Genomic DNA, 20,351 nt, shown 5'->3' with positions numbered 1-20,351 from the left:
CCCCCCCTCTCTCCCCCCCCCCCTCTCCCCCCCCCCCCCCCTCACTGACAGGACACTGTGAGGGTGGTGGAGCTTGGAGTGGACCCTTTTACAAACAGCAGTAACACCAGCAGCAGTTGGGACCTGAGCAGCTCCTTCTTCTTCGCTGGCACCGTCATCACCACCATCGGTAAAAACACCCCCCCCCCACAACACCCCCCCCCACAACACCCCCCCCACAACACCCCCCCCCACAACACCCCCCCCCACAACACCCCCCCCCACCCTCCCCTCAACCCCTCCGGCCCACCCCCCCCACCCTCCCCTCAACCCCCCCCCCCCACCCTCCCCTCAACCCCCCCCCCCACCCTCCCCTCAACCCTCCGCCCCACCCCCCCACCCTCCCCTCAACCCCCCCCCCCCACCCTCCCCTCAACCCTCCGGCCCCCCCCCCCACCCTCCCCACAACCCCCCCCCACCCTCCCCCCCCTCAACCCCCACATCCCCCCACCCTCCCCACAACCCCCCCCACCCTCCCCCCCTCAAACCCCCGCATCCCCCCCACCCTCCCCACAACACCCCCCCACCCTCCCCCCCTCAAACCCCCGCATCCCCCCCCCCACCCTCCCCACAACCCGCGCCCCCCCCCACCCTCCCCACAACCCCCCCCTCCCCCAGCCCACCCCCACCCACCCTCCCCTCAACCCCCCTACCCCCTCACCTCCACCTGCCTCCCCTCTACTCCCCCACCTCCCCACCCTCCCCTCAACCCCCCTACCCCCCACCTCCCCCCACCCTCCCCTCAACCCCCCCTACCCCCCACCTCCCCCACCCTCCCCTCAACCCCCCTACCCCCCACCTCCCCCCACCCTCCCCTCAACCCCCCGGCCCACCCCCACCCACCCTCCCCTCTACCCCCCACCTCCCCCACCCTCCCCTCAATCCCCCCCCCCCAGCCCCCCCCCCCCACCTCCCCCACCCACCCCTCAACCCCCCAGCCCCACCCCACCTCCCCATGCCTCCCCTCAACACCCCCCCCCCCACCCCGGCCCACCCCCACCCACCCTCCCCCTCAACCCCCCGGCCCACCCCCACCCACCCTCCCCTCAACCCCCCCCCCAGCCCCCCCTACCTCCCCCACCCTCCCCTCAATCCCCCCACCAGCCCCCTCCACCTCCCCCACCCATCCCTCAACCCCCCTACCCCCCCCACCTCCCCCGCCTCTCCTCAGCCCCCCTAACCTCCCCACCTCCCCGCCTCCTCTCAGCCCGCCTAACCCCCTATCTCCCCCTGCCTCCCCTCAGCCCCCCTACCACCCCCACCTCCCCTCAGCCCCCCTACCCCCCACCTCCCCTGCCTCCCCTCAACCCCCCTACCCCCCCACCTCCCACTGCCTCCCCTCAGCCCCCCTACCCCCCCCCCACCTGCCCCTGCCTCCCCTCAGCCCCCCTACCCCCCCACCTCCCACTGCCCCCTCTCATACCCCCGGCCCACCCCCAATTTCCCCCTGCCTCCCCTCAGCCCCCCTACCCCCCCACCTCCCCTGCCCTCCCTCAACCCCTCCACCCACCCTCGACAACCCTTCCAACAAACCCCCTCAACAAATTCCCATTAACAATCACACAGCAACCCCTCCACCCCAATAACCCCCCAACCCCCATCCCAAATACCTCCCACCTCAATCCCCCCCAACCAACCCCCATCCCAACCCCCCACCCCAATAACCCCCCAACCCCCATCCCAAATACCTCCCACCTCAATCCCCCCCAACCAACCCCCATCCCAACCCCCCACCCCAATAACCCTCCCAACCCCCATCCCAAATGCCTCCCACCTCAATCCCCCCCAACCAACCCCCATCCCAACCCCCCCACCCAATAACCCCCCAACACCCATCCCAAACACCTCCCACCTCAACCCCCCCACCCCAATAAACCCCCCACCCCAATATCCCCCAACCTCCATCCCAAACACCTCCCACCTCAACACCCCCTCAACCAACCCCATTCCAACTTCCCCCACCCCAATAACCCCCCCAACCCCCATCCCAAACACGTCCGACCTCAACCCCCCCAACCAACCCCATCCCAACCCCCCACCCCAATAACCCTCCCAACCCCCATCCCAAATGCATCCCACCTCAATCCCCCCCAACCAACCCCCATCCCAACCCCCCCACCCAATAACCCCCCAACACCCATCCCAAACACCTCCCAACTCAACCCCCCACCCCAATAAACCCCCCACCCCAATATCCCCCAACCCCCATCCCAAACACCTCCCACCTCAACACCCCCTCAACCAACCCCATTCCAACTTCCCCCACCCCAATAACCCCCCCAACCCCCATCCCAAACACCTCTCACCTCAACCCCCCCAACCAACCCCATCCCAACCCCCCACCCCAATAACCTCCCCAACCCCCATCCCAAATACCTCCAACCTCAATCCCCCCAACCAACCCCACCCCAATCCCCCCACCCCAATAACCTCCCCAACCCAAACACCTCCCACCTCAACATCCCTCAACCAACCCCATCCCAATCCCCCCACCCCAATAACCTCCCCCAACCCCCAACCCAAACACCTCCCACCACAACCTCCCCAACCAACCCCCATCCCAACCCCCCACCCCAATAACCTCCCCCAACCCCCATCCCAAATACCTCCCACCTCAATCCCCCCCAACCAACCCCCATCCCAACCCCCCCACCCAATAACCCCCCAACACCCATTCCAAACACCTCCCACCTCAACCTCCCTCAACCAACCCCATCCCAATCCCCCCACCCCAATAACCTCCCAACCCCCATCCCAAACACCTCCGACCTCAACCCCCCCTCAACCAACCCCATCCCAATCCCCCCACCCCAATAACCCCCCCAACCCCCATCCCAAACACCTCCCACCTGAACCCCCCCTCAACCATCCCCATCCCAACCCCCCCACCCAAATAACCTCCCCAACCCCCATCCTAACACCTCCCACCTCAACCCCCCTCAACCAACCCCATCCCAACCCCCCACCCCAATAACCCCTCCAATCCCCATCCCAAACATCTCCCACCTCAACCCCCCCTTAACCAACACGTCAATCGCCCCCAACCTCCCCCCCCAAAACCATTCCCAGCCCAACCACACCCACTCCAACCACTGGACTCACCACATAAACACAGCGGCTCCAAGAGCAGCTCAGAAGCTGGGAATCCTGCAGCGAGTAACTCCCCTCCTGACTCCCCCCTCAAAGCCTGTCCCACCATCGACAAGTCAGGAGGGTGAGGGAATACTCCCCACTTGCCCCTGGATGGGGGGCAGCTCCAACAACACTCGGGAAGCTCGACACCATCCTGGGACAAAGCAGCCCCCACTCGATTGGCACCACATCCCTACTCCCTCCGCCCCCCCCCCCCAAACGCTCAGTAACAGCAGGGTGTACCAGCTACAAGAGGCAGTGCAGAAACTCACCCAAAGATCCTCAGGCAGCACCTTCCAAACCCACGAGCACTTCCATCCAGAAGGACAAGGGGCAGCAGATACAGGGGAACACCATCCCCCTGCAAGTTCCCTTCCGAGCCCCTCACCATCCTGGCTGGGAAATATATCGCCATTCCCTCAGTGTGGCTGGGTCAGAATCCAGGAATTCCCTCCCTAAGGGGCACTGTGGGTCTTACCCACAGCACATGGACTGCAGCGGGTCAGGCTCACCCCCATCTGCTCAATGGGGCAACTAGGGACGGGGCGATAAATACTGGGCCCAGCCAGTGATGCCCGTGTCCCATGGGTGAGTTAACAAGAAGCCAATCAGGATCCTGTTGCTGGCTAAATCTGACTGTGTGCACTTATCCAAGTGGCACGCCATCTACAGACAATCTCCTCCACTGCTGGATGAAGCAGCTGTGTAAACACCACACACACTGAGAGTCAGTAACTTACAGTCATAGAGTCCTACAGTGTGGGAACAGACCATGTGGTCCAACCAATCCGTGCCAAACATAACCCCAAACTAAACTAGTCCCACCTGCCTGCTCCTGGCCCAGATCCCTCTAAACTCTTTCCTATTCATGTCCTTATCCAAATATCTTCTCAATGTTGTAACTGTAACCTCAATCCACCACTTTCTTGGGAAGTTCATTCCACACACCAATGACCCTTTGAGAGGTTTGAGTACATTTGTAGCTCAGGCTGAGGTTCTGGATGTAGGGTTGCTCGCTGAGCCGGAAGGTTCATTCTCAGATGTTTCGTCACCGTACTAGGTAACATCATCAGTGAGCCTCCGAATGAAGCACTCCAACCGAAGAATGGGAAATGACATCACCATAAAAAACGATGTCACCACAGGAAATGGCATCACCAACCAAGGAAACCTAAACATAGAAGTAGAAAGCGGGCTACACCACCAGTGCTTCATTCGGGGGCTTACTGATGATGTTACCACAGATGGTGACGAAACGTCTGAAAACGAACCTTCTAGCTCAGCGAGCAAACCTGCATCCAGAACGAACCACCCTCTGTGTAAAAAAATACCCCACGTGTTTTGTTTTAAAACTGTCTCCTCTCACCTTAAAAATGTGTCCCCAATCTTGAAATCCCTCACCCCAGGGAAACGGTATCTACCAATAACTCTACCTCATGATTTTATAAACTTCTATAAGGTCACCCCTCAACCTCCTACACTCCAGTGAAAACAGGCCCAGCCTGTCCAGCCTCTCTTTATAACTCAAACCTTTCTTACCCGGCAACATCCTGGTAAATCTCTTCTGAACCCTCTCCAGCTTAATAATATCCTTCCCTTAACGGGGAGACCAGAAACCCGACACAGTAATTCAGAAGAGGCCTCAGCAACTTGCTGTGAACAAGAGCAGCAATTCCTTCCACAGCTTTTGGTTTCCGAAAGAATGGTTACATCCTGTTTGTGAGTCTGCAATTGAAGATATGGAGCTACACACTCCATAACCCTCCACCCCTGATTTCTCTCTGGTTCCCAATATCCAGGTTTCGGGAACATCTCACCCAAGACGGAAGGGGGGGGGGGGGGGGGGGGGGGGGGGGGGGGGGGGGGGGGGGGGGGGGTGGGGGGGGGGGGGAAGATTTTCTGCATTATCTACGCCCTGGTCGGTATTCCGATGTTTGGCTTTCTCCTAGCTGGAGTAGGAGACCAGCTGGGATCCGCTCTGGGTCAGCTGATTGGGAAAGTCGAAGATATTTTCCTCGTGAGTTTTATTGAGAAACTAGATGGTACCATCCTTTGCCCCCCCCCCTCTGCCCCCTGCTGGTCTCTTAGCTCCACATCCCCTCAAAACCTCATCACCTGACATCCCCCGACCTTGGAGAGGGTACTCTGTGGGTGTAGCTGTTGCTCCTGAACTCGGATATCGGTTGGCTATGCTGGGACTTTGTCTTCCCCTGGAGCGTAGGAGAAAGGGGTGTGCTTATAGAGGTGTACAAAATCATGAGAGGCTTAGATAATGTAGAATGCAGACAGTTTTTCTCATAGTCCAAAGGGGAGTCCAAAATGAGAGGGGATAGGTTTAAGGTGAGAGGGGAAGAGATACAAAAGTGTCCAGAAGGGCAATTTTTTCACACAGAAGGTGGTGAATGTCTGGAAAAGGGTGCCAGAGGTAGTGAGGGAAGCGAGTACAATTTTGTCCTTTAAGTAGCATTTAGACAGGTTCATGGATGGGATAGGTATGGAGGGATATGGACCAAATACTGGCAAATGGGACTAATTTAATTGCAAAACATGGGCAGCATGGGCCAGTTGGGCCAAAGGGCCTGTTTTCATGCTGTACCCCTCTTGACTTAATCCTCATTTAAAGTCGTGGTTGGCGTCTTTAATTGAAACAACTTTAAATGAATCATAGGTTCCCATAGGGATCAATGTAAAAGCCAGGGTTGGATTCCTGTGGACATTCTTTAGTCTGGGAGAAAAAAATGCACAAGTTGCAACACTGACACAAAATTAGGCAGCACTCTGCATCCATAACAGAATTTACTTATAAAATTGAATATTTCACTAAATGCCAAATAATTAAATTGAAATGCAGTATATCCTGAAAAATATTTAAAAACATCTATTGTTCGATTGACCAGACTCCATCTAGTGGGGAAGGAGAGTCAGTGTGGGAAAGGGGTTGCACTGCTACACACCTGCCACTAGTGGGAGATATTCTGCACCACGTTCTGATTGGTGCCAGTGGAATGGAGTGGCTGAGGGCAAGAAGAGAAGGCAGGAGGCTAAATCAAGACAGGGGGCAGATGTAGGCAAGGTTTGGGAGGGCAGACTGGCCGGTGTTTAGTGGCATATATCAGAAAATGACCCTCCGACAGTGTCCACTCCCTCAGCACTGACCCTCCGACAGCGCAGAGCTCGCTCAGCACTGACCCTCCGACAGTGCGGCACTCCCTCAGCACTGACCCTCCGACAGTGCGGCGCTCCCTCAGCACTGACCCTCTGACAGTGCCCACTCCCTCGGCACTGACCCTCCGACAGTGCAGCATTCCCTCGGCACTGACCCTCTGACAATGCCCACTCCCTCAGCACTGACCCTCCGACAGTGCCCACTCCCTCGGCACTGACCCTCTGACAGTGCCCACTCACTCAGCACTGACCCTCCAATAGTGCGGCACTCCCTCAGCACTGACCCTCTGACAGTGCCCACTCCCTCAGCACTGACCCTCCGACAGTGCCCACTCCCTCAGCACTGACCCTCCGACAGTGTGGAGCTCCCTCAGCACTGACCCTCCGACAGTGCCCACTCCCTCGGCACTGACCCTCCGACAGTGCGGCGCTCCCTCAGCACTGACCCTCCGACAGTGCCCACTCCCTCAGCACTGACCCTCCGACAGTGCCCACTCCCTCAGCACTGACGCTCCGACAGTGCCCACTCCCTCAGCACTGACCCTCCGACAGTGCCCACTCCCTCAGCACTGACCCTCCGACAGTGCCCGCTCCCTCAGCACTGACCCTCTGACAGTGCCCACTCCCTCAGCACTGACCCTCCGACAGTGCCCCCTCCATCAGTGTTTGTTGTCATGGTGAGTTGGGAGACTGTAAAATGTTCCGATTCTGTCCTGCCACTGTCTGAACGCTCTCGACCTTTCTTTTCCAGCGATGGAAGGTATCCCCGACTCTCATCCGGGTTCTCTCCACCCTGCTCTTCATCCTGATTGGCTGCCTGATGTTTGTCTTCTGCCCTGTGCTGGTTTTCCGCTGGATGGAGGATTGGCCGCTCCTGGACTCCGCCTACTTTGTCGTGGTCACCCTGACCACCATCGGATTCGGGGATTACGTGGCAGGTGAGGGCAGGGCGGGGTGGGGCACGTTGGCACCACGAGGGCGCAGTGGGCCCAGGGATCTCCGGGCTGGAGGGACCAAGTTGGCGTCGCCCGGGGACGGGGTGTGGGCATGGGGTCACCATTCTGCCTGAAGCTGTTGACTCTTCCTCACCCGAGTCCCAGCATGCTCCTGGGCCGAGGCCAGAGGTCAAAGAGCATCTCCAAACCTTGACCCCCCTGATAGCCTGGCCCAATGACCCCTCAGAATCAGTTGAGTGAACCTTCTTCGAACTGCATTCTTCTTGAGACCAGGACCGTCCACACGGTACGCTGAATATCGTGTCGCCAACACCTTACGGCAGAGACGTCTTCCCTTTTATACTCCATTCCCCTCTCTTTCACCACCAAGGGTCCATTCTCTCTCCTACTCACTCCCTGGACCTGTATTCTAACTCTCTGTGCTGCAGGACACCCAGATCCCTCTGTAATGCAATGTTCTGCCACCTCTCTCCTTCCTAATAACTTTGGGTTTTTTTTTAATCCGGTCCCAGTGGGCGGCTTCACTCTCGTCAACAGCTTCCTGCCCCACCCCCGCCACCTCACGCAACCTTCCTGTATCCCTCGCGTCCCCGTCACTTCGCAACCTACTGGTCGCGTTGTTTATGGAACCGACCGCTGAGGATTCCCCTCTCCGCGTTCTTGGGGGGGGGATAACTCCCACCAGCCCCCTTGAGGTGGGGGAGACGGAAATCCGAACTTAGCGGAAACTCGCAAAGCCATTCCTGCAACTGTGCCAAGGTGGGGAGTGTTACCCAGCCCCTGTGGTGCCCGTCGACAAGCCTTCTCCTCTGTGGACTGGGTCTTCGAGGCCATTCGGCCCAGACTGGTGGAGGATATCAGCACACCGGTCTCAGCAAGGAGAGACTTTCAACTTAACTTAAGATATAGCTTGTTGCTTCCGATGAAGAGTTACCTGGACCTGAAATGTTCGCTCCCTCTCTCTCCACGGATGCTGCCTGACCTGCTGGGATTTCCAGTATTGGTTGCCTTCTGTATGGACTCCAGCACCTGTAGTAACTTGCCCCTAAGCCGGCGCTGAGACCTCAGACCCCACCAGCTTCCCGATTCAAGCTCCTCTATTCACTCCCTAACACCGTCCACTTTGAACAGGGAGGAGGCAGAACGCTGCGCTACAGAGGGATCTGGCATCCTCCGATTCGATTCAATTCTCTACGGTGTGGAAACAGGCCTTTCGGCCCAGCGCACCCACCCTCCGAAGAGTAACCCACCCAGACCCATTTCCCTCTGACTAATGCAGCTAGCACTCTGGGCAATTTAGCGTGGCCAGTTCACCTTTTGGAGACACAGGGACAGTGTGCAAACTCCACACAGACAGTCACCCTGAGGCTGGAATCGAACCCTGGTCCCCAGCGCTGGGGGGGCAACAGTGAGAGCCACCCTGCCGCCTTCAATAATGTCTCGAACACTATTTCCCCTCAGAACGTGTACAGGTTTTTTTTTGCTCCCTGCAGCTTTTTAACCCCACAGTTATACATTCAGTTAGAGAGCAGCAATTATATTTGTCACTACCCTGTCTCTCGCGAAATCTCGCAGATTCAGACGTCTCTTTCTCACAACCTTTCCAGAACACATTCTCCTCGGAGAGGGGTAGCACTGCCGGTGCTGGAGGTTCGAGTTGAAGAGGTGCGGCGCTGGAAAAACGCAGGAGGTCAGGCAGCATCCGAGGAGCAGGAGAATCGACGTTTCGGGCACCGTCTCTTCATCTCTCCTGCTGCTCGGACGCTGCCTGACCTGCTGCGCTTTTCCAGCGCCGCACCTCTTCGACCTACGTTCTCTTCGGAGATTGGCGATCTCAGGTCTGGAAGCCACTTCTCCATCTTTGACCTCGCCGGGGGCACGTTGTCCTCGCTCAAACCCCGGTAGTTGAGTCCGTTCGCATCATCTGGACCACTTTGATTTCCCTGTTGCAGAGGGAGCCTTCCCCACTTAACGTCGCCCCCTGTAACACCTCCCCTGGGAATATCCATCACGGAAGACATCTGCCCCGTTCAAACAAGAACTTCTCTTCCTTCGGGGGGGGGGGTATCCTGGGATTTCCAGACCAAGCCGATTTCACCTTTTTGACCGTATCCTGAATCCGAGGACGACGGTCTGGTTTGACGGACACTCCTTAACCTCACTCTGCGTCTTTTCTGAACTTGAACGAGACCCTTTCCCTGGGGGGATTGCTGCTGACTTTGCATCTCCTGCATCTCTGGGCTCGACCAATTTGTGTGCAGGCAACAAGGGATCGAGACGTTGCTCGTGGGTTTGGAGTCTTTGGATGGCAAGCTCAAATTTCTGCGATCTGTAGTCAAACGTGCCTCAGAGAGTTCCAAGGGGATGCATTGTGTGTTCCTGTCTCCGTATGAACAGCCATTTTGTTCAGTTTTGTCTTGGTTGGCTCATTGACATTCAGGAACGGAAGGGTGTTCTGCTAACCTTGTGTAGTTCCTGTACTCAGAGAGTAGTCGGGGCGTGGAACGCTCTGCCTGCAACTGTAGTAGACTCACCAAGTTTAAGGGCTTTTAAATGGTCACTGGATAAACGTCCAGATGCAAATGGAATTGTGTAGTTAGATGGGCTTCAGATTGGTTTTAGAAGTTCTGATCTGGAATGTTCTATGACTATTCCTGTTGGGCATACGAAGCAATGACAGCAACACGTACCATCAGAAATTGATTGGTTTTTTCTCCCCCCTGTTATTAGTTCAGGAAGCCTCACGAAATATTTTTAGTGCTGGTCCTCTTGAGCAGTTGGTGGTCAACAGTTTCTTCCTGGACGTGAAGGAGTGGTCAGTGGGCCGAGTGGGATTTTCGCCGAATCGTAAATCCAGGGATCCGGGGTAATAGGGAATCTGGAGTCAAATCCCACTGCGGTGAAATCTGACTTCCATAACAGTCGAGAATAGCCATGAAGCCATTGTTCATAGAATGCTACAGTGTGGTAAACAGGCCCTTCAGCCCAACACGTTCACACCGACCCTCCGAAGAGTAAACCACCCAGACTGATTTCCCTATTACTCTACATTTACCCCTGACTAGCCTACACATCCCTGGTCACTCTGGGACAATTTATCACGGCCAATCCACCCTAACCTGCACATCCCTGGACACTATGGGACAATTTAGCACGGCCAATCCACCCTAACCTGCACATCCCTGGGCACTATGGGACAACTTAGCACGGCCAATCCACCCTAACCTGCACATCCCTGGGCACTATGGGACAATTTAGCCTGGCCAATCCACCCTAACCCGCACATCCCTGGACACTATGGGACAATTTAGCATGGCCAATCCACCCTAACCTGCACATCCCTGAGCACTATGGGACAATTTAGCATGGCCAATCCACCCTAACCTGCACATCCCTGGACACTACGGGACAATTTAGCACGGCCAATCCACCCTAACCTGCACATCCCTGGGCACTATGGGACAATTTAGCACGGCCAATCCACCCTAACCTGCACATCCCGGGACACTATGGGACAATTTAGCACGGCCAATACACCCTACCCGCACATCCCTGGGCATTATGGGACAATTTAGCACGGCCAATCCACCCTAACCTGCACATCCCGGGACACTATGGGACAATTTAGCACGGCCAATACACCCTACCCGCACATCCCTGGGCATTATGGGACAATTTAGCACGGCCAATCCACCCTAACCTGCACATCCCTGGACACTACGGGACAATTTAGCACGGCCAATCCACCCTAACCTGCACATCCCTGGGCACTATGGGACAATTTAGCATGGCCAATCTACCCTAACTTGCACGTCTGTGGACTGTGGGAGGAAACCGGAGCACCCGGAGGAAACCCCACGTAGACACGGGGAGAACGTGCAAACTCCACACAGACAGCCGCCCGAGGCTGGAATCGAACCCAGGTCCCTGGCACAGGAAGGCAGCAGTGCTAACCAGTGAGCCACTGTTGGGAGAAACACCAATCTGGTTCACTTTAGGGAAGGAAACTGCCATCCTTCCCTAGTCTGGGCCTACATGCGACGGCAGAGTCACAGCAACATGGTAGACTCTCAATTGGGCAATAAACCCCCTTGAATGAAAAAAAGTTCTCATCTTGGAACACATTGAATGCCTCCCACTATCTTAATGCTGTTGATGCATACAGCCTCAGAAGTGAGGTACACTGTCAGCTCTGTTGTATTTCTGGTATTATGGAGTTGCTTCTGATCTTGAGAGTTAGTCCACCCAGGGATGTAGTTTCATCTCTGTAGGCTGTAACCTCTGTTCCCTCAGCCTCGGTATTTGATCTGATAGATAGTAACACTCGCCCCTGTATCGAGCATAAAGTTAATGAGGTGCCCATCGATGTAACTAACTTGAACTTGAGATCATTGACTCTCAACTTGCCCTCAATAGTGTGTTGGGTATTTTCTTGACTACTGTTGGCTGTGTTGTGTTATCATCATTGCCTTTTGACTTTTTGCTGCTCTGAATGTCCTAACTCTGCACATTTTCTGAGTAGATTTGGATTTGTAGCAGAGCTGGGCACTGTTTCTGCCTGTGAGGACATTATATTTGTTCCACAGTGCTATAGATCTGTCATGCATATCTTTAGAGTGTTGTACCTTTTAAAGCAGATAGATTCTATTGCTCCCCCCATGGTAAAGTTGTCTTTCTCCTCTCACAATTCCCCTGACAAAGGAGCCATGGCCCGAAAACTTGTGATTTCAAATAAACCTGTTGGACTATAACCTGGTGTCGTGTGACTTCTGACCTTGTCCGAAACTGTCCAACACTGGCATGTCCACATACAATTTATCTGTGAGTCTTCCTGGTTTCTGTTTCTGGAATAATTTTAAAAGCTTTCTCCAAAGCTAAATCTTCTTTAGACTGTAATAGATCTGACAAAGATTCATCACTGTTGTCAAAAAAAAATTGTTCCCTTCGGAATTCCGATTTCAAAGCTCAATTGTCACACTTTTCCACTAATTCATTAATGAAAGTATCTATGGATTCCTCTTCCGTCAATTTTTTCTCCTTCAAGAATTTTAGTTCAAAGTAATAATTAACAGCTTGAATGTATCTCTGCCTTCTTCTATTGTTAGGGAGTTTATAACATCATCATCTAAGGGACTGATCAAATGCAATAGTGTATTTACGTGTTCATTGTGAATTTTGAAGCAATCCTGCATTTTAAGAACTGTTTTCTCCAAGATGTTCAACCTTGTGTTTTGTTTGACCCATCTCTGAAAATTAAGTCATCAAGACGACATTATTTCTCCTGCTGTTTTCTTCCTAACATGCTTATTTATTTTTCTTCCCTTTAAAGTTGTTTTAAATCTACAGTGTCTCGATACTGGTTGCAATCTGCTGGCTTTTAACTTATTAATCGTGCAGTGTAGTAACTTACTGTGCTGACAAGGATCGATAATTCTGCAGTTTGAAATGCTGCCTTCTCCCCCTTGTTTTAAGCTCAATTACTTGTTCCTTCTAATAAAGTTTCAATTCTGTATTCTGTATTCATGCGAGTGTAGAGTATTCCGCTCCTTCCAAAGTTTTCGTTTCTGTTGGAGAGAGAGAGAGACGCTGTATCTCTGCGTTGCTCGCTGGGGATTTTCCCACCTCGTTTTGCTATCAAAATGGTGGCATCCTGAGGGCAAAATGGAGGCCTTCCCACTGACGGCCACTTCAATGGAAGTTGCCCACTTCTTCCGGGGGGGGGGGGCAAAGCGGGTGCTTTCCCACCCTCCTGCAGACTAACACCGAGCGCACGTCCATTTTGCTGATTTTTAGGGGCAGGCTGTTGCAGTCTTGATTAATTCTCTCGCCCAAATCCAGGCCACCCAACGTCATCGCCGTCTCAAAATTCTTCCAATCAGCATCTTAGATTTTGTCTTTTCAGTCCCCTTTTACGCCTGATCAGCCCAGATGCTGTGTCCTTAATTCACGTAATTATCATTGACTTTACTCCTGTAGCTACGCCTCTCGGTGCCCTCCAGTGATGGCGTTGGTGCTCACTACAACCGGTAAGTGCCCTGTTATTTTTACTTCTACCCCCGTCTTCTGTGCTGCTAACTTCCGCCCCCCCCCCTTACCCCAATCTATGGGCACTCTTCCAAAGACCTTTATTGTCAGAATACTGAAGTGCTTGCCTCACCTCTGACCCTCAACTTAGATTACCCACAGTGCAAGTAGAGGCCATTGGGCCCATCTGGCCTGCACCGATTCGCTGGAGAAAATCCCACCCTATCACCAGGGCCCCTCACCTGCACACTGCAGAAGAATTTAATCAAGGCCAATCCACCCTAACCTGCCAATCTTTGGGTAATTTAGCACGGCCAATCCACCCTAACCTGGCAATCTTTGGGTAATTTAGCACGGCCAATCCACCCTAACCTGCTCATCTTTGGGTAATTTAGCACGGCCAATCCACCCTAACCTGCTCATCTTTGGGTAACTTAGCACGGCCAATCCGCCCTAACCTGGCAATCTTTGGGTAATTTAGCACGACCAATCCACCCTAACCTACACATCTTTGGGTAATTTAGCACGACCAATCCACCCTAACCTGGCAATCTTTGGGTAATTTAGCACGGCCAATCCGCCCTAACCTACACAACTTTGGGTAATTTAGCACGGCCAATCCACCCTAACCTGGCAATCTTTGGGTAATTTAGTACGGCCAATCCGCCCTAATCTGCTCATCTTTGGGTAATTTAGCACGGCCAATCCACCCTAACCTGCTCATCTTTGGGTAATTTAGCACGGCCAATCCACCCTAACCTGGCAATCTTTGGGTAATTTAGCACGACCAATCCACCCTAACCTGGCAATCTTTGGGTAATTTAGCACGGCCAATCCACCCTAACCTGGCAATCTTTGGGTAATTTAGCACGGCCAATCCACCCTAACCTGCTCATCTTTGGGTAATTTAGCACGGCCAATCCACCCTAACCTGCTCATCTTTGGGTAACTTAGCACGGCCAATCCGCCCTAACCTGGCAATCTTTGGGTAATTTAGCACGACCAATCCACCCTAACCTGGCAATCTTTGGGTAATTTAGCACGGCCAATCCGCCCTAACCTACACAACTTTGGGTAATTTAGCACGACCAATCCACCCTAACCTGGCAATCTTTGGGTAATTTAGTACGGCCAATCCGCCCTAATCTGCTCATCTTTGGGTAATTTAGCACGGCCAATCCACCCTAACCTGCTCATCTTTGGGTAATTTAGCACGGCCAATCCACCCTAACCTGGCAATCTTTGGGTAATTTAGCACGACCAATCCACCCTAAGCTGCCAATCTTTGGGTAATTTAGCACGGCCAATCCGCCCTAACCTACACAACTTTGGGTAATTTAGCACGGCCAATCCACCCTAACCTGGCAATCTTTGGGTAATTTAGCACGACCAATCCACCCTAACCTGCCAATCTTTGGGTAATTTAGCACGGCCAATCCACCCTAACCTGGCAATCTTTGGGTAATTTAGCACGGCCAATCCACCCTAACCTGCTCATCTTTGGGTAATTTAGCACGGCCAATCCACCCTAACCTGGCAATCTTTGGGTAATTTAGCACGACCAATCCACCCTAACCTGCCAATCTTTGGGTAATTTAGCACGACCAATCCACCCTAACCTGGCAATCTTTGGGTAATTTAGCACGGCCAATCCGCCCTAACCTACACAACTTTGGGTAATTTAGCACGGCCAATCCACCCTAACCTGCTCATCTTTGGGTAATTTAGCACGACCAATCCACCCTAACCTGGCAATCTTTGGGTAATTTAGCACGGCCAATCCGCCCTAACCTACACAACTTTGGGTAATTTAGCACGGCCAATCCACCCTAACCTACACATCTTTGGGTAATTTAGCACGACCAATCCACCCTAACCTGGCAATCTTTGGGTAATTTAGCACGGCCAATCCGCCCTAACCTACACAACTTTGAGTAATTTAGCACGGCCAATCCACCCTAACCTGGCAATCTTTGGGTAATTTAGCACGGCCAATCCGCCCTAATCTGCTCATTTTTGGGTAATTTAGCACGGCCAATCCGCCCTAATCTGCTCATCTTTGGGTAATTTAGCACGGCCAATCCGCCCTAATCTGCTCATTTTTGGGTAATTTAGCACGGCCAATCCGCCCTAATCTGCTCATTTTTGGGTAATTTAGCACGGCCAATCCGCCCTAATCTGCTCATTTTTGGGTAATTTAGCACGGCCAATCCGCCCTAATCTGCTCATTTTTGGGTAATTTAGCACGGCCAATCCGCCCTAATCTGCTCATTTTTGGGTAATTTAGCACGGCCAATCCGCCCTAATCTGCTCATCTTTGGGTAATTTAGCACGGCCAATCCGCCCTAACCTGCCCACCTTTGGGTAATTTAGCACGGCCAATCCGCCCTAACCTGCCCACCTTTGGGTAATTTAGCACGGCCAATCCGCCCTAACCTGCCCACCTTTGGGTAATTTAGCACGGCCAATCCGCCCTAACCTACACAACTTTGGGTAATTTAGCACGGCCAATCCGCCCTAACCTGCTCATCTTTGGGTAATTTAGCACGGCCAATCCACCCTAACCTGGCAATCTTTGGACTTTGGACAGCGTGCATCCATCCAGTCAACATACAAACTCCACACAGGTAGTTGCCCAAGATTGCTTTCAAACCCAGGTCCCTGCTGCTCTGATGTAACAGTGCTAACCACTGAGCGACCAGATGACTCTGCTTCACTGGGCACTTCAGAGGTACAGTCAGTAATTTTGCAGATGACTCCAAAATTGGACGGTGTAGTGGACAGCAAAGAAGATTACCTCAGATTACAACGGCATGTTGATCAGACGGGCCAGTGGGCTGAGAAGTGGCAGATGGAGTTTAATTCAGATAAATGCGAGGTGCTCCATTTCGGGAAAGCAAATCTTAGCAGGACTTATACACTTAATGGTAAGGTCCTGGGGAGTGTTGCTGAACAAAGAGACCTTGGAGTGCAGGTTCATAGCTCCTTGAAAGTGGAGTCTCAGGTAGGTAGGATAGTGAAGAAGGCGTTTGGTATGCTTTCTTTTATTGGTCAGAGTGTTGAGTACAGGAGTTGGGAGATCATGTTGCGGCTGGACAGGACATTGGTTAGGCCACTGTTGGAATATTGTGTGCAATTCTGGTCTCCTTCCTATCGGAAAGATGTTGTGAAACTTGAAAGGGTTCAGAAAAGATTTACAAGGATGTTGCCAGGGTTGGAGGATCTGAGCTACAGGGAGAGGCTGAACAGGCTGGGGCTGTTTTCCCTGGAGCGTCGGAGGCTGAGGGGTGACCTTATAGAGGTTTATAAAATCGTGAGGGACATGGATAGGGTAAATAGACAAGGTCTTTTCCCTGGGATGGGGAATTAGAGGACATTGATTTAGGGGGAGAGGGGAAAGATACAAAAGAGACCTAAGGGGCAACCTTTTCATGCAGAGGGTGGTACGTGTATGGAATGAGCTGCCAGAGAATGTGGTGGAGGTTGGTACAATGACAACATTTAAGAGGCATTTGAATGGGTATATGAATAGGAAGGGTTTGGAGGGATATGGGCCGGGTGCTGGCAGGTGGGACTAGATTGGGTTGGGATATCTGGTCGGCCTGGACGGGTTGGACCGATGGACTGTGCTGTACATCTCTATGACTGTGAGACTCTGTGGTCCAATGGTTTGTTTTCCCTAGTGTGTGACCTTGAAATAAGGGTCACAAATTGACCACGATGTTGCCTACCCCTGCAAAATGAGCTACTTCCCACCTGCTAATTGCTGGTGCAGATTGCGACATATAAACGTCCTGTCTGTACAGTTTGATTTGTAATAGTAGAGGGGAAGATTGGCACAGTGGCTCAGTGGTCAGCACTGTTGCTTCACGATGCTAGGGTTCCCAGGTTCGATTCCAGCCTCCGTGACTGCACCAATAAGGAAAGGTTTGGATGGATATGGAGCAGGCAGGTGGGAGAAGTTGAGTTTGGGATGATGGACTGAAAGGTTTGCCTGTGTGGAGTTTGCACGTTCTCCCTGTGTCCGTGTGGGTTTGGTTAGATTCCCTACAGTGTGGAAACAGGCCCTTTGGCCCTCCAAGTCCACACTGATCCTCCAAAGAGTAACCCAACCAGACCCATTCCCCTACTTCATGTTTACCTCTGACTAATGCACCTAACACTATGGGACAATTTAGCACGGCCAATCCACTCTAACCTGCACATCCCTGGGCACTATGGGACAATATAGCACGGCCAATCCACCCTAACCTGTACATCCCTGGGCACTATGGGACAATTTAGCACGGCCAATCCACCCTAACCTGCACATCCCTGGGCACTATGGGACAATTTAGCACGGCCAATCCACCCTAACCTGCACATCCCTGGGCACTATGGGACAATTTCCCACGGCCAATCCACCCTAACCTGCACATCCCTGTGCACTATGGGACAATTTCCCACGGCCAATCCACCCTAACCTGCACATCCCTGGGCACTATGGGACAATTTAGCAATGGCCAATCCCAACCTAACCTGCACATCTTTAGACTGTGGGAGGAAACTGAAGCACCCGGAGGAAACCCACACAGACACGGGGAGAATGCCCAAACTCCACACAGACAGTTGCCCGAGGGTGGGATCGAACCCGGGTCTCACGAAAATCCCCCCCATATCAGGCAACATCCTGGCAAACCTTATCTGTACGCTCTCCAACGCGTCCACATCCTTCTGGGTCGGGTGGTACCCAGAGCAGTACGCAATGGCCATGTTAAATTACCCTCCGGTGTGTCCAGGGATGGGCGAGCTGGGTAGGTTAGCCTTGGGAAATGCCGGGTTACAGTGATGGGGTAATGAGGTGGGTCTGAATGGGATGCTTTTCGGAGCATCAGTGTGGACCCGATGGGCCGAATGGCCTGCTTCCACACTGTTGGGATTCTATTCTATTCTAGTTACTCTGTGTGTGTGTCTGTGTGTGTATCTGTGTGTATCTATGTGTGGTGTGTGAGCGTGAGTGTGTGTGTGTGTTGTGTCTGTGTGTGTGTGTGTCTTGTGTTATGTCTGCATGTGTGTGTTGGTGTCTGTGTGTGTCTGTGAGTATGTGTCTGTGTGTGTCAGTGTCTGCGTGCGTGTGTCAGTGTCTATGTGTGTCTGTCAGTGTGTCAGTGTATGTGTGTGTCTGTGTGTGTGTCAGTGTATGTGTGCGTGTCTGCATATGTGTATGTGTGTGTCTGTGTGTGCGCCTGTGTCAGTGTCCATGTGTGTGTCAGTGTATGTGTGTCTGTGTGTCTGTATGTGTGTGTGTGTCTGTATGTGTGTGTCAGTGTATGTGTGTGTCTGTGTCTGCGTGTGTGTGTATGTGTGTGTCTGTGTGTCAGTGTATGTGTGTGTGTCTGTGTGTGCGTGTGTGTGAGGGAGTGGGAGGAATCCTATGAGCTATTCGATGATACAGTGACATTAGTTTTAACCAGCCTCTAGACTAACCAGCACAAAGTCAAACCCCGCGATGTCCCAGCATTTATAGCAAAGACAGTGATGTACACCCCCCTCTGCATTACATTTCTATTACCTAGTATCGATTTTAGGAGGTGCGTTGACGTTTTTGAGGAGGCCTTTAAGGGGACGTGGTCGCCTCGGAGTTTGACTTGGTCAGGGTTGACCGCAATGAGGCGCGCCTCGTGATTGCGCAGAATATTCAATTAACCGGCACAATCCTGCCCCCCCCCCCCGCGAGGTGCCTGTTCATAAGGAGTGTGTGAAACCTCAATCCCACCCCCCCCCCCCCCCTTTCTCATTTACGGTCCCTCCTGGTCCAATGCAATTTCCCGATGGCACATGGACGCTGCCTGACTCGATTGAGATCTTGCTGCAAATCCACTTCGTGAGAGGAATTTGTGGATGTGTCGAGTATCTCACCTTCCCGGGATAGGTGGGGGGGGATTGAGACTGCCCCCCCCCCCGACGCACGGCCGGGTCAAAAGCCACGAAACCCGAGGATCACCAACCACTTTGAGCAGGAGAAATCAAGACGCGAAATGGAAAGAACAGTGGTCACTGTAAATCGGAAACGACGACGGGAAGGCTTCTTGGAAAGGCTCGACAAAGTTCTGAGGAAGGGTCACCTCGAGATCCCCCCCCCCCCCACACGCCCCCCGAAACCTTAACTCCAACTCCTCTCCGCAGATGCTGCCAGAGTTTTTCCCCAGCGACAACACATTTTCTGGTTGCAAAGGTTTAACGTCAGGGAAGGTCCTGACGGAACTCAGGATCGGACATCTCGGAGAAAACATTTTTCGTTTTGAAGTTTAACTCCCCCCCCCCCCCCCAAATCCCGAGGCGAAGAAGCGAATACACTGTTGCATTCGTTCAGTCCAATAGCAGACTAGGAAGGGGGGAGAACCTTTGCGGGTTTTATGCGGCGTGTGGTAGCCATGGCAGTGACCGTGCGCGGGTGATTGAGGGGGTTGAAGTCGGCGGGACTGGGTGACGGTCAAGGGAGCCCGACAGTGTCGAGCTTCTCGTGGGTGAGTGTGGTACCTTCATGCACCTGACTTCACTCCAACAAAATGATGCAATGGGGCAGCATGTTCTGGGGAGGTGGTGGGGGGGGGGGGGCGCAGCCAAATGGCTTGTTCTGGTATCTCGGATTTCGGGAAACCACCCGACCTTTGACCGGGCTTGTCTGTCTTCCCCGTCTAGGCGGAGATCCCAAGCGGGTTTACAGAGTCTGGTACAAGCCCCTGGTCTGGTTCTGGATCCTCCTAGGCCTGGCATATTTCGCCGCCATCCTCTCGATGATCGGGGACTGGCTCCGCGTTCTGACCAGGAGGACTCGGGCGGAGGTGAGGATTTCCCGTCGTGAACACCCCCCTCTCTCCCCCCCCCGCCCCCCCAGTGAAGCCACCGTGGATTCACTGCCTCTGTTCCCCCTCCCTCCCTCCCTCCCCAATGCCCCACTCCCAAGGGGGTCCCCGGTCTCAGGTAACACTCGGTAACCCTCCCCTCACCCAGACGGGCGCGCTCCACCGACTCCAACCACCCCCCCTCTCCCCA

The 20,351-nt window shown here is 53.6% G+C and overlaps 1 protein-coding gene across 1 annotated transcript; it reads left to right on the top strand.

Moving 5' to 3' along the window:
- Positions 1 to 63: 63 nt before the first annotated feature.
- Positions 64 to 20,140, top strand: LOC140474940 (potassium channel subfamily K member 4-like; the record flags this gene model as incomplete). The annotated part of the gene is made up of 5 exons (XM_072567741.1): positions 64 to 169; positions 4,971 to 5,005; positions 5,063 to 5,188; positions 7,088 to 7,274; positions 19,998 to 20,140. Coding segments are annotated over exons 3-5 (417 nt in total), but the record flags the coding sequence as incomplete, so codon positions are not given.
- Between the last annotated feature and the right edge of the window lie 211 nt (positions 20,141 to 20,351).

Source organism: Chiloscyllium punctatum, unplaced genomic scaffold (assembly GCF_047496795.1).
Source record: "Chiloscyllium punctatum isolate Juve2018m unplaced genomic scaffold, sChiPun1.3 scaffold_1277, whole genome shotgun sequence".
Lineage (NCBI taxonomy): Eukaryota > Metazoa > Chordata > Chondrichthyes > Orectolobiformes > Hemiscylliidae > Chiloscyllium > Chiloscyllium punctatum.
Note: the sequence above shows the minus strand (reverse complement) of the source record. Positions and strands in the feature narration are given on the sequence as shown.